The following is a 10,391-nucleotide window of genomic DNA, read 5'->3' as shown; positions in this document are numbered from 1 at the left end:
TACGACATCATAAAAGGATAGTCAGTAAGGTAAAAATCCTTGCATCTAAATGTCTTTGTTTAGCAAAACAAAACAACAAAGTCAATAGAATGCACTTAAAATATATGGCAATCGCTTCACGGTCATCCATTCTGGGATTAATGGGCAGTGCCACCTATTAGATTAGCGTTGAGCAAACTTTTGGGCCCGGGGACCACATTGACTTTAAAAATTTGACAGATGGGGGCGGCACAAGATACGATACAGATAAAAAAGTGCATCCGTTAACAGTACATATGAAACATAAACAGAAAAATAGGACAAAAGTATTAACATACGCATCACTCATCATTAAAGTAGAAAGTACAAAGTAAAGTAAAAAGGAATGTATTAAGAAATATTAAAATGTCATTTAAAAAAAGATAGAAGGGCTGTAACACACGAAAAACAAATAAGAGTTGGACATAGCTACTGCCACTGGTTTCTGCGTGACGTTGCCATCTTGGGATTAAAAAGCCTAATGGGCCGTATGTGGCCCGTGGGCCGTAGTTTGCCGATGCTGTACTAGATGGTACTTTCAGGCCTAGGTGGCGGACGCCATTTGTGGATAACGGCTGTCATCACAGTTGACTGAAACTTCAGAAAGTGATTTGGAATGATTGATAGACTGAATTATGACAATGACTGTATTTTGCTATCTGTTCTTGAACTTCTCAGGATTGTGGATGAGTGGTTGGCACGTCTTCCTTAGTTTTGGTGGGAATTCTTCCACCTCCCAATTGACATGCATGGTAGGCTGATTGAACACTTGGAATTGTCCATAGGTAAGTGTCTGCAAAAATGTCATATGTCCTGCAATGGACGAGCAACCAGTTCAGGATGTAGCCCGCCTCTTGCCCGTTGTGGCCTGTGATAGGTTAGGAATCAATTAAATATTACATTTGAAAGTCTCCATTGTATTATTTACTAAAAGTTTGTGTAACTTGTAAAAACAGCATGGTGGACTTTAACATCATCATCCAAGTCTCAAGATAGCGACTTTTCCATCAGATATATTTTCTTGGACAGACTAAAGAACGTCATCCAAGTTGACGTTCAAGAGAGATGATTTATAACTCCTCCAAAACTTGCAAATGGGAGTTTAAACTATCTGCAGATTGAAAGCATTTATCATCATTTAGCAGTGACAATAAATCTCAATTTTGGCAAGAGAAACTTGTCTGGTTGGCTGCAGTGTTTGGAATGATAACCAGAGTGAAGTGCAGTAGAGGCTTTCAGCTAGTTTAAGGCCAGCAATGACACAATAATCACATAAACAGAAGCTGTTGTTCCCTTTTTTTGTACAATTTAGTCATGTATTTTGCAATTGCCTCAATGCATTTTCGTTATAAACAACAACAACATGCATCAGTTTCTAGGGCAATCTTTAAGACTGGTATACATAATAGGTGGGCTCCACCAAGGTGAATGGAAATGACAGAATGACATTTTCCATTACATAGTCTTATGAGAAGAATTCCACAATGAATGAGTGGCATTTCTATAGAGGCAAACATGTTTCGTATCAGGTCTTACGTTTGATGGAAACATAGATTTTAACAATGAAGCTATTTTAGTAACCTCAGAAATTCAGTCGCCCCACAAGACAACTTTCATTGTTTTTAAATGATCTAAAATAATCAAATTGATCTTGCATTTAGCTTAATGCTCCTGATGACTGGCTTGCAACTGTGCCATAAATTATATACATAAATGTAAATACAGAATTCCAGTCATGCTTGCTGTATTAAAGGAACTTATATTACACCGAGGCAACATGTTTAGTTCTAATTAATGACTGAAATGTATTTCCTGTGAAGCTTGGCAACTGTTTTCTACGACATGGTTTTAGGAGTTTTCCCCCTTTTGTGGGCTCAAAATGCAAGTGCTGCTCAAAGCCAAGTGGAAAGGGAAAATGCTATCAATGCTGCGGCCTCAATTCACGAGTCAAAGTGGATGTCACGCAGGCGGCTAAAAGAGTGTCCATTGAGGCGGGAAAATGAGGCCAACAGACTTTTGCTGCCGTCCCCCGCCGCAACTGCTGACCCACACACACGGACAAAGGCAGGCTTGTTGCCTAGGTGAGTGTCCTTAGCTGGCCATTCCAGGCCGAGGTGGTGGCGATGAACCTGTTGAGAGAATCAGCATATTTGAAATGGGGCAAGAACAAGTGCAGAGTAACATAAAAGCTGATTGGATCCTGACCTTGAAGAGTGACCCATTGCCGCAGTGCCAAACGATACCCTCCACAAGGCCTTCGTCGTTACTAGAGAACCACGAGTAGAGCTGCTGGAAGTCCACTAGTGGCATATTCTGGATGCAGATGCTCCCATGAGACACCAACAGATGGACAGGCTGCTTTTTGCACCCTAACCCTGTCAACAGGAGGTTATAAAACAGTAACTACCAAAATTTAATTACACATTAACTACCAGAAAGCAGAAGCCACTTGTTGCTTTAAAGGTGAAAAGCCTTGCTTATTTTTAGCTATCAAAAAAATTCTAACTACATAAGGATTTTTAGAGTGGAAAACAGGGTTTAAAAACATCATCAAACATGGAACAGGGTGCCGGGTAGTGAATAGTTGGTCATAAATTGGATATTAATGAGGCAAAAATGTTCAATTTAACTCCATAGAAGACTGACATACACTCTAGCTGGAGACCACAACATGTAGTGACCACCTTCAAACAATTTAATTCCACAGAGAAACATAAATAAACAACTACCATAGGCGTTTCCATTGATGTTGGTCCCGATCAGTTCTAGAGTTTGTTCCTGCAGATCTGTCAATGGCACAGCGGCAATTTCCAACGTGTCGTAGTCATTGTTGGTAGTGGGACGGAGAACCAGCGCAGTTCCCGTGCTGTAATCCACCACAGACGAGTGCCAGCAATACTGTTTGTTGCCATCCTCCACTGGAACCCAACCTGATGTGTGCATTAAAAGCATTGTGTAAAATCTCTGAGAAAAGAAACCTAAAACCATTTTAAAAGTTTGCCTTTATCCACACAGACAAACTGAAGACCCATTTATACTGCCTGAAAAGTGAGCAGACCTGGAATATGTCCGTGTTCATCAGGGATGGGAAGACCGTTGTGATGTTTGACTTGGTGAGCCGGGATCCAAGTGTCAGGCACTGCTTTAAAGTCCTCCTCCACGTTCCACGTGAAATCTAGAAATGCAAAGCACAAATATTTTGTAAGCCACTTTATGATGGTAACTATCATGACGTGAACTTTCATCCTAATCACAATGCTTTGGAACACAACTCTTCACAAATCGATTACCTTATCATACTACTTTACCTTTAGAGCTTCTGTGAGAGTACTGATATTTCTTGAATCGCTTTTCTGCCTGTTTGTTGGCTTTCCTATCCAGCCGAGCCCAGAGATGTGGCTTCCCTTAATTATGTGGGAGGTAAGAAAATAACAGTTTTTGTGAGACCACTGCCAGAAAGGTTAAAGACGTACATTGTTTTGAGGTTTTCATCAGGAATGATCACCTTTGTAGTGTGTAACATAGCAGCAGGTGCCATCTAGTTTCTCTGTGGCGAGCGCAGAGCTGATGTCGGCTTCCAGTACGGCAGGGTTCAAAATAGTGGTGGCGACCACATGAAATGGCTGCCAAATTCAACAGCAGGATGATGATGATAATGTATTGACAATAATTGGTATTTTCTTTTACGCGGAAAAGCTGTGTATTCACAGTACAAATATAGGGAATACATGTATGAAGTTGTCAATGGTATATTATTCTCAGATTTAAGCAACATTGAAAGAAATGCTGTTTCAATCAGCATTTGTATATTTAAGCAAATTTAAAAGCTGAACATCAAATTGTGAAATGTCATATGGTTGGGTGAGAAATCTGGCCCAATATTCCCAATATGTAATGCACACATGCAATCTCTCTCTTTTTGTGAATTCATTTTCACGATGAGAAAGATTGACATATGATCATCAGAGATTAAGATGTCATTGACTGATGGGATCACACATGTCAACAAACTGTATCCATGTGGGGAAACCTGCAGTGTGATGGTAGATTTCACTCATACAGTATGGAAAATCGACGAGTATTCAAGCGATACAGTTGACAATAATTACAAAATGGTGCTAATATTTGACAGCAGTAACGTTCACAAACGATGACACATTATCTTAAGCTGTCGTTCCTTCACACATGTCAAAGCAAAGCGTTCAGCCTTTCACACTCACTTGGCGATCACGTTTTTTGGATGGTTCTTCCTTGACTTCCGTCATAAAAACACACGAGATCTTCTGCTGGACCGAGCCGAGACGTCGCATTTTGCCAGATTTTTAAATAAATATAAAAATAATTGCAAAAGACTATTTTGCATTAGGTGCAACGGATTGTTGATCAGTTGTATTGATTTTACACCCGAACACGTGACCCGTTTCTTCTTCTGCGATTCATTTAAGAATCCTCCCAAAGCTATTAATAGTTAAGTGCGCCACTGGATGGACGGAAGGATACTTTCCTAGACATCAATGTATATGTGCTCATAATTTTCTTTTTCATTTTAATTATTTCCATATAAAGACATACTATTAGAAGTACCAAGTATTAATTCATAACAAAATTTCTTTAAAAAAAACATTAGAACAAATGTTCATCATTAGAATTGTTGTCTGCATAAAGCATCACAGCGAAGTTGTTAACCTCCAATTGACATTTAACGAATATACCGTATATGCAATCTAAATGTAAATGTTTTGTAGGAAATTGGGACAGCAGCCATCAAGAGATTCATTCACTAATAATGTATATGATTGATTATTTGGCTTCCATTAAAGGCAAGAGGCCTCATGACATAGTGTTGCCACCCCTAAATTGAGGGTTCACACACAGCATAATGTCACTGGAGTACTTTGCATCTCTTTGCTCCTCTTCTTCCTCTTCCCCATGGTCTTCTTTAAGCTGATCATGTAGATCTGTCGGGCTGTCAGTGGGCTTCCACATTTCGGCTTCCACGTCGTCCCCCTGTTGGGCCCTTGACCTAAAGGGCTCATTTTTCCTGGCCCAAAAGAAAATAACAATAGTATTTCATCAGCATAAAAAGTGTTTTAAAAATTATTTTATTATTATTGAAACATTTTTAAAACTGATGTCATTTTTCGTAATGAAAGGTGTATTATATCTTATATGACACTTACAGTTTGTAGTAATAACACAATACTCCGGTCACTATCACCCCCATGAGGACGACAGCCAGGACGATGAGCACTGACCAAAATGCTATGAATTAAAACAGTAGCCAGAGTTTATCTGCTTGTATTTTGCTTTTAAAATATCAAATCAAAAATGTTTCAGAAAATATTGAACGTCAATAAGTGGCAAAGGATAAATTCACGTCCGGGATGTACCTTTCAAAGGGGCCTTGGAGGGTCTATGCTGATTAACAGCATGAGTCAGGGTGGGGGTAGACGCCAATGATGATGTTCCTACGTGAGAAGGAAAAGGATGGGCCGAGGAAGATGAATAGAAAGAATGAGGAGGGAGAGGTGGAGAGGAAGTGGAGGTATGGGCTGAAATGAATGTCCAAAGGAGGGGCACTTTGTTGGTTGTGGCTGGTGAAGTGGTTGTTGAGGAAGGGAGTGGCGCTGCGGTGGGTGTTGTCGAGAAAAAAGTTGAGGAGGTCACAGAGTAATTTCGAAGGACTGTTGATGAAAAGGTCAAAAGCTTCATTGGGAATTTAGTATTCTACAAATGCATGCAAGTAGGATATAAATATATATATCACTATTATTAGGATGTACTCGACAATTATTGGGGGAAGGTATAAATATACAGACAAAATTTCCAAAATATTCAATAAAAATATTAGAAAAAATACAAATATTTGGCAGCAATATTATCGGAATGCTACAATAAATACAAAAACATGAAAAATAAAGACATGGTGAAAAATACATAAATGTAAACCATTTTAAATAATCACAACATTTTGGGCCAATGATATTTGAAGAAATACCAAACATGTCCTTATACAAAAGTATTTTAAACATTTGCAAACATGCTTAAAAATTCAAAAATATTAAAAAATATTGATGTGTAACGGGGTCATTTTACTACAAGGCCTTATTTGAAAGCAATACTACCTGTGGCAGAGAAGCAGAAGACTCCAAAAGTCGTGTCCGGGCTGGCAAACCATTTGACTAATCCCGTTTTTCCATTTCCACACCTGGCATTCGCCGTGACTCTGGGGACGACGGCCACCTGTTCTGCCACCCATCCAAATCTGGGAAGGCAGCGCAAAACGCCACATGACAAGTTGGCATTAAAATAGTCAGTGTGACATTTGGTTCTCTCAGATGAGCCATTTCTAAAAACAAATTCAACAGAAGTGGTCTAAAAACACACAAAAATTCACTAACTTGCAGGTCTCCAGTCCATGCCGCAGCGCCTCCTCCATATTGGTGGTGGTCGCCATGGTAGCTTGACGTGATTTGCATGCGGTAGACGCAGCAGTGAAGTTCAAGTTGTAACTTTGGTATTCCATGAGCAGGAAGACCCCAGCGGCGCTCTGGCCTTCAGAGACTGAGAAAGAAAGACGACTACACACGCGTTAGGTCTGTCCAGCCGTCTTTTTCCAATACATCGGAGGTCGGCTTGTGGTGCCCGTTTCTTTAGTTAGGAAGCCCATGCAGGCTTTGCCTAATTCTGTCTGAGTTCTCAGACTATCTTTATTTATTCAGGAGTCTCAATTCAGTGGCTTGTGACTGGGATTTTCTTCTTTCAGTCAGTCATGACCCACAGATGCATCTCCCAGATTTGTCTTGCTAACATAACATAAATCATTTCTACTGTTGTTCTAACATTGAAACGACAACAACCACTGACAACAATAAAACAATCAATTGAAGTTGTTGTGGCAAATTCATTGCAACAAGGGTTAATTTACAGTTTTGCTCATAAATTAAAAACGCAGAGAATTACCAAGATCATTAGAATTACAAGAAACAATCAAGCAAAACAGATTAATTTTTATATTTCATGGGATACAAAATTAAATAACTACAGGTTAGAATAGTGGTAGGTAAGCCTTATTGATTTTTTCCCCCTAAAATTCTAACACGGTAGCTAAAGTTATGCGCACCAACATAAACACAAAAGATACCTCCTCATGGATAACTAAAGGATTCATTAGTCTTAGTACCTAATGAAGAAAGCATCTTCACATTCATATTCATCCTATTATATTACCTTTTAGGAGTGAGGCGGTGATCGTCAACGTCAACAAAGAAGTCAACAGGTTGGAATCAGTCAAAACCACCATCCTGATGATCTAACGTGCCAGGACAAAATGCAATGTGACAGTCAAAAAATAAAGCAGAATGAGCGCGATGGACGATGGGAGGAAACAGGAAGTAAAGGTCAACTCTGCAGCATGGCCCGTTGACCAGATAACCACTAAACCCACCAGAGTTATCTATCTTCTTGTAGTTGCCAAACATAGCAACAACAAATATCTACAAAACTTGTTTCCACAATGGAAACATCACCACTGTATAATTTAACTAAGTCCCTAATTGTTTAAGGCATAGTTGTTTTTTGAGCCAGGATTTTATTGCCAAGTCAGCTCTGAATTCCAGGTGGGAGAAAAAAAATGGAATTTCCGTCACAATGGGCTTCTGCTGTTCGTCTCCTCTTAACTTGAAAGTTCATCCGGAGGCCTCGTAAAACACATTCTGCTCACAAAGGATATATCAGACAGTTCAAGTCAAAGTAATAGAGCTATTATTTGGGCAATACAGTCCTGATATGAGGTTAAAAAAATGACGATACATTGCAAAAGTGACTGTAAAATTGACACACTTGGTTTATTATAATAATTTTACAATGACTGACATAAAAAGGTTGTACTTACAATGCATTGAAAATATTTGACTGATTTGAAATGGCCAGTCGCAAATAAAACATCACTATAATAGTAGTACTAATAATACTATTACTACAACAGAAAATCAAGTTAATTGCCAAATAAATGCATTAAAAATGCATTCATTGTTGCACCTTTAGTAGCAATGTTAAAAAGCAAATTAAAACATTGTAAGGGAGGTTGCTAAAGTTTTTATGACAAAGACAGCTAAAGGACTCTGGTGTCAAGTGTTCTCTTGTTACCGGATTTGAATATTGGATGAAGTTCAGGTGATGACCGAGTCAAAGTGAGTGAAAAGCGGATTCTCTCTCAGTCAGGGGGAGAAAATGTCGCTCCAAGCCAAATCCCTGACGGACCTGCGTTCGCCCAGCTCCTCCGATGACGGCTTGGGCAAATCTCTCACCATGAGCGTCGTGCGCTTCGGGAAAGGGACAAACGAGCTGGAGGACGGGGTTCGACTTCTTTCCAGACCCACACGGAAGCCCCTGAGAGTGGTGAGGCCTGTCAGTGCCGGTTTGAACTCCAATGCCTCCTTCCTGCACATAAACCACTTGCAGGGAGAGCTGGTTCGCAAAAGGAAGGTAAGAAGACGATAAGCATGTTTTTACAGTACAGTATTTCATCATTTCTACCTTAATACTTGATACATTTCCAATCAGACGACTCGGATAAAGGTAAAATGTCGCAATCGACTCTTATATTCAGGAGTGTGAAGACCTTAGAAAGGAGAATAAGTTCCTCTCGGATGAGATCCGCATGGAAAGGATCACCATGCGCTCAGAGAACGAGCTCGCCATGAGTAACTTAAGGACCATCAACCAGGAACTGCGGGGGCAAGTCAAAGATGTACGTCAATGTGCTCTCTGAGTCGGAGTCAACTAATTTGTTCCAATTGATGACAAGGAATGCTACTCATGTTTCTAGCTCAAGCAGCGCTTGTGCCTGAGCCAGGAGAGGGCGGCGTTGTGTTCGCAGGCTGTTGATGAGGCAGAGGCACGGCGAGGAGAGGCCGATAAGGGTTTAGTCCTTGCCGAAGCCCGCATCATTGCCGGCCGGCGGGAAACAGAGGATGCCCAAGAACAAGGGACGAGACTGACGGGACGAGTGGAAGAGCTTAAGAAGGAGGTGAAACGCACAGATGTGAATGCAACTTGCTTTCAATTTTAGGCAAAACTCAGTATTTCGAACTAAATGGGTTATTTTTTAATCCTCATCTTTCTATTTTCAGCGCTCCGATCTACAACTAGTTCTGGTTCGGACAGAGAAGAACCTGTTCGAAGTCCAGCTGAAAGTAAAGCGAGAGACGGCAGACAAGGAAGCCCTGCTGCGGGAGAACGAGAACCTGCAGAAAGACCGAGATGCCCTTCGTCTCAAGTTGAGAAAGATCACTGATGACAACCACCAACTCAGAGAGAGGCTAGTAAAATACCTGTGTAGCTTAAGCATCTATGTGTTTCATTCCAACCCATAAAAGTGGACACCCTTTCGCCAATCTGTTATTCTACAATTGCAATCAGTGGATTGCAGTCAGGTGCTTATTGTATTCTGCAGAAATCTCATTGGTCAAAGTGCCTGTGATGGATCAGTTGGAACAAAAACCTGCAAGGGCCTTCCTTTAACTTTTTATTTAAAAATGGTATTAGATGTCCAATCCATTTTGACTGATGAGACAAACCCATTCAAACTCATATCTAGAAATTGAGAGTGTTCAACCATTTTTTTGTGTTTGTTCCTTCTCCAGTGTGGCGGAATGGCAACGTCAGGCCAATGCATCACGGGAGGCGAGTGAGCGGGCCGAGCGTGGACGCAATGAGGCTGAGGCCGGGCGACGCTTGGCAGAGCGAGAGCGGCAGAATTGGGCGGACGAGTCTCGCGACTGGAAGGAGAAGCACGGGGAACTGGACACCACCTTTAGAGCACAAGAACACATGAAGGCCATGCGTCGGGACAAAAGCGTGAGGAGACAGACACCTCACACAAAAATATTTACTTTTACCTTGACTTAAGAGCAGGGGCGGATGGAGATTTTTCTATTTGGTACACGGGTGAAATAAGTGACAAGCTTTTTGACAGAACAAATACAAAATAAGACTAGGGACAACTCAATGGATGATTAAATACAATGTGTCTGTTCTGTTTTCCAAGAGAAACAATCCCTTGAATGTGTTTTTTTTTAACTTATCACACCAAGCAATTTGGATGCCTAATGGTTTCTACTCCTTGTTTAGTGTCAAGCTAACATCAAGATGTACTTCCTGTGCATGACTGAGACTGATCAGAGGGTCAAAATTCTCAAAAATCAAGATGGCTCAATGAAAAGTTTTACGGTAAAATTAATGAATAATTTCATAACATAAATCCTAGAACTATATGTCATTTTTATTCATTTTTTTTTTGCCCCGTGACAGGATGAGGACCCAGTTTACATCTCCACCACACCAGAGTCCAACCTAGAAGAACCTGAGGG

The 10,391-nt window shown here is 40.6% G+C and overlaps 2 protein-coding genes across 2 annotated transcripts; both read right to left on the bottom strand.

The window, feature by feature from the left end:
* Positions 1–1,307: 1,307 nt before the first annotated feature.
* Positions 1,308–4,445, bottom strand: rlig1 (RNA 5'-phosphate and 3'-OH ligase 1). The gene is made up of 7 exons (XM_077709452.1): positions 4,239–4,445; positions 3,524–3,641; positions 3,327–3,422; positions 3,077–3,193; positions 2,748–2,948; positions 2,224–2,393; positions 1,308–2,147 (listed from the first exon to the last, which is right to left on the bottom strand). The coding sequence occupies exons 1-7, from the start codon at positions 4,326–4,328 to the stop codon at positions 1,959–1,961; spliced, it is 981 nt and encodes a 326-aa protein (XP_077565578.1). The 5' UTR covers positions 4,329–4,445; the 3' UTR covers positions 1,308–1,958.
* A 181-nt stretch (positions 4,446–4,626) lies between these two features.
* Positions 4,627–7,368, bottom strand: lyve1b (lymphatic vessel endothelial hyaluronic receptor 1b). Its single transcript, XM_077710754.1, has 6 exons — positions 7,249–7,368; positions 6,420–6,582; positions 6,144–6,283; positions 5,409–5,702; positions 5,199–5,280; positions 4,627–5,059 (listed from the first exon to the last, which is right to left on the bottom strand). The coding sequence occupies exons 1-6, from the start codon at positions 7,319–7,321 to the stop codon at positions 4,849–4,851; spliced, it is 963 nt and encodes a 320-aa protein (XP_077566880.1). The 5' UTR covers positions 7,322–7,368; the 3' UTR covers positions 4,627–4,848.
* Between the last annotated feature and the right edge of the window lie 3,023 nt (positions 7,369–10,391).

The sequence above is a fragment of the Stigmatopora nigra genome, chromosome 2 (assembly GCF_051989575.1).
Source record: "Stigmatopora nigra isolate UIUO_SnigA chromosome 2, RoL_Snig_1.1, whole genome shotgun sequence".
Taxonomy (NCBI): Eukaryota; Metazoa; Chordata; class Actinopteri; order Syngnathiformes; family Syngnathidae; genus Stigmatopora; species Stigmatopora nigra.
This window is presented reverse-complemented; position numbering and strand designations above follow the sequence as displayed.

What these genes read in the sequence shown, in the direction of transcription:
- rlig1 (XM_077709452.1), bottom strand. Translation starts at nt 4,328, where the DNA reads ATGCGACGTCTCGGCTCGGTCCAGCAGAAGATCTCGTGTGTTTTTATG. An exon ending in CTATGTTACACACTACAAAG is followed by an intron (nt 3,423 to 3,523) that starts GTGATCATTCCT and finishes CACATAATTAAG; the next exon opens with GGAAGCCACATCTCTGGGCT. An exon ending in CTCTCACAGAAGCTCTAAAG is followed by an intron (nt 3,194 to 3,326) that starts GTAAAGTAGTAT and finishes TTGCATTTCTAG; the next exon opens with ATTTCACGTGGAACGTGGAG.
- lyve1b (XM_077710754.1), bottom strand. Translation starts at nt 7,321, where the DNA reads ATGGTGGTTTTGACTGATTCCAACCTGTTGACTTCTTTGTTGACGTTG. An exon ending in CACCGCCTCACTCCTAAAAG is followed by an intron (nt 6,583 to 7,248) that starts GTAATATAATAG and finishes TTTCTTTCTCAG; the next exon opens with TCTCTGAAGGCCAGAGCGCC. An exon ending in CATGGACTGGAGACCTGCAA is followed by an intron (nt 6,284 to 6,419) that starts GTTAGTGAATTT and finishes CTGCCTTCCCAG; the next exon opens with ATTTGGATGGGTGGCAGAAC.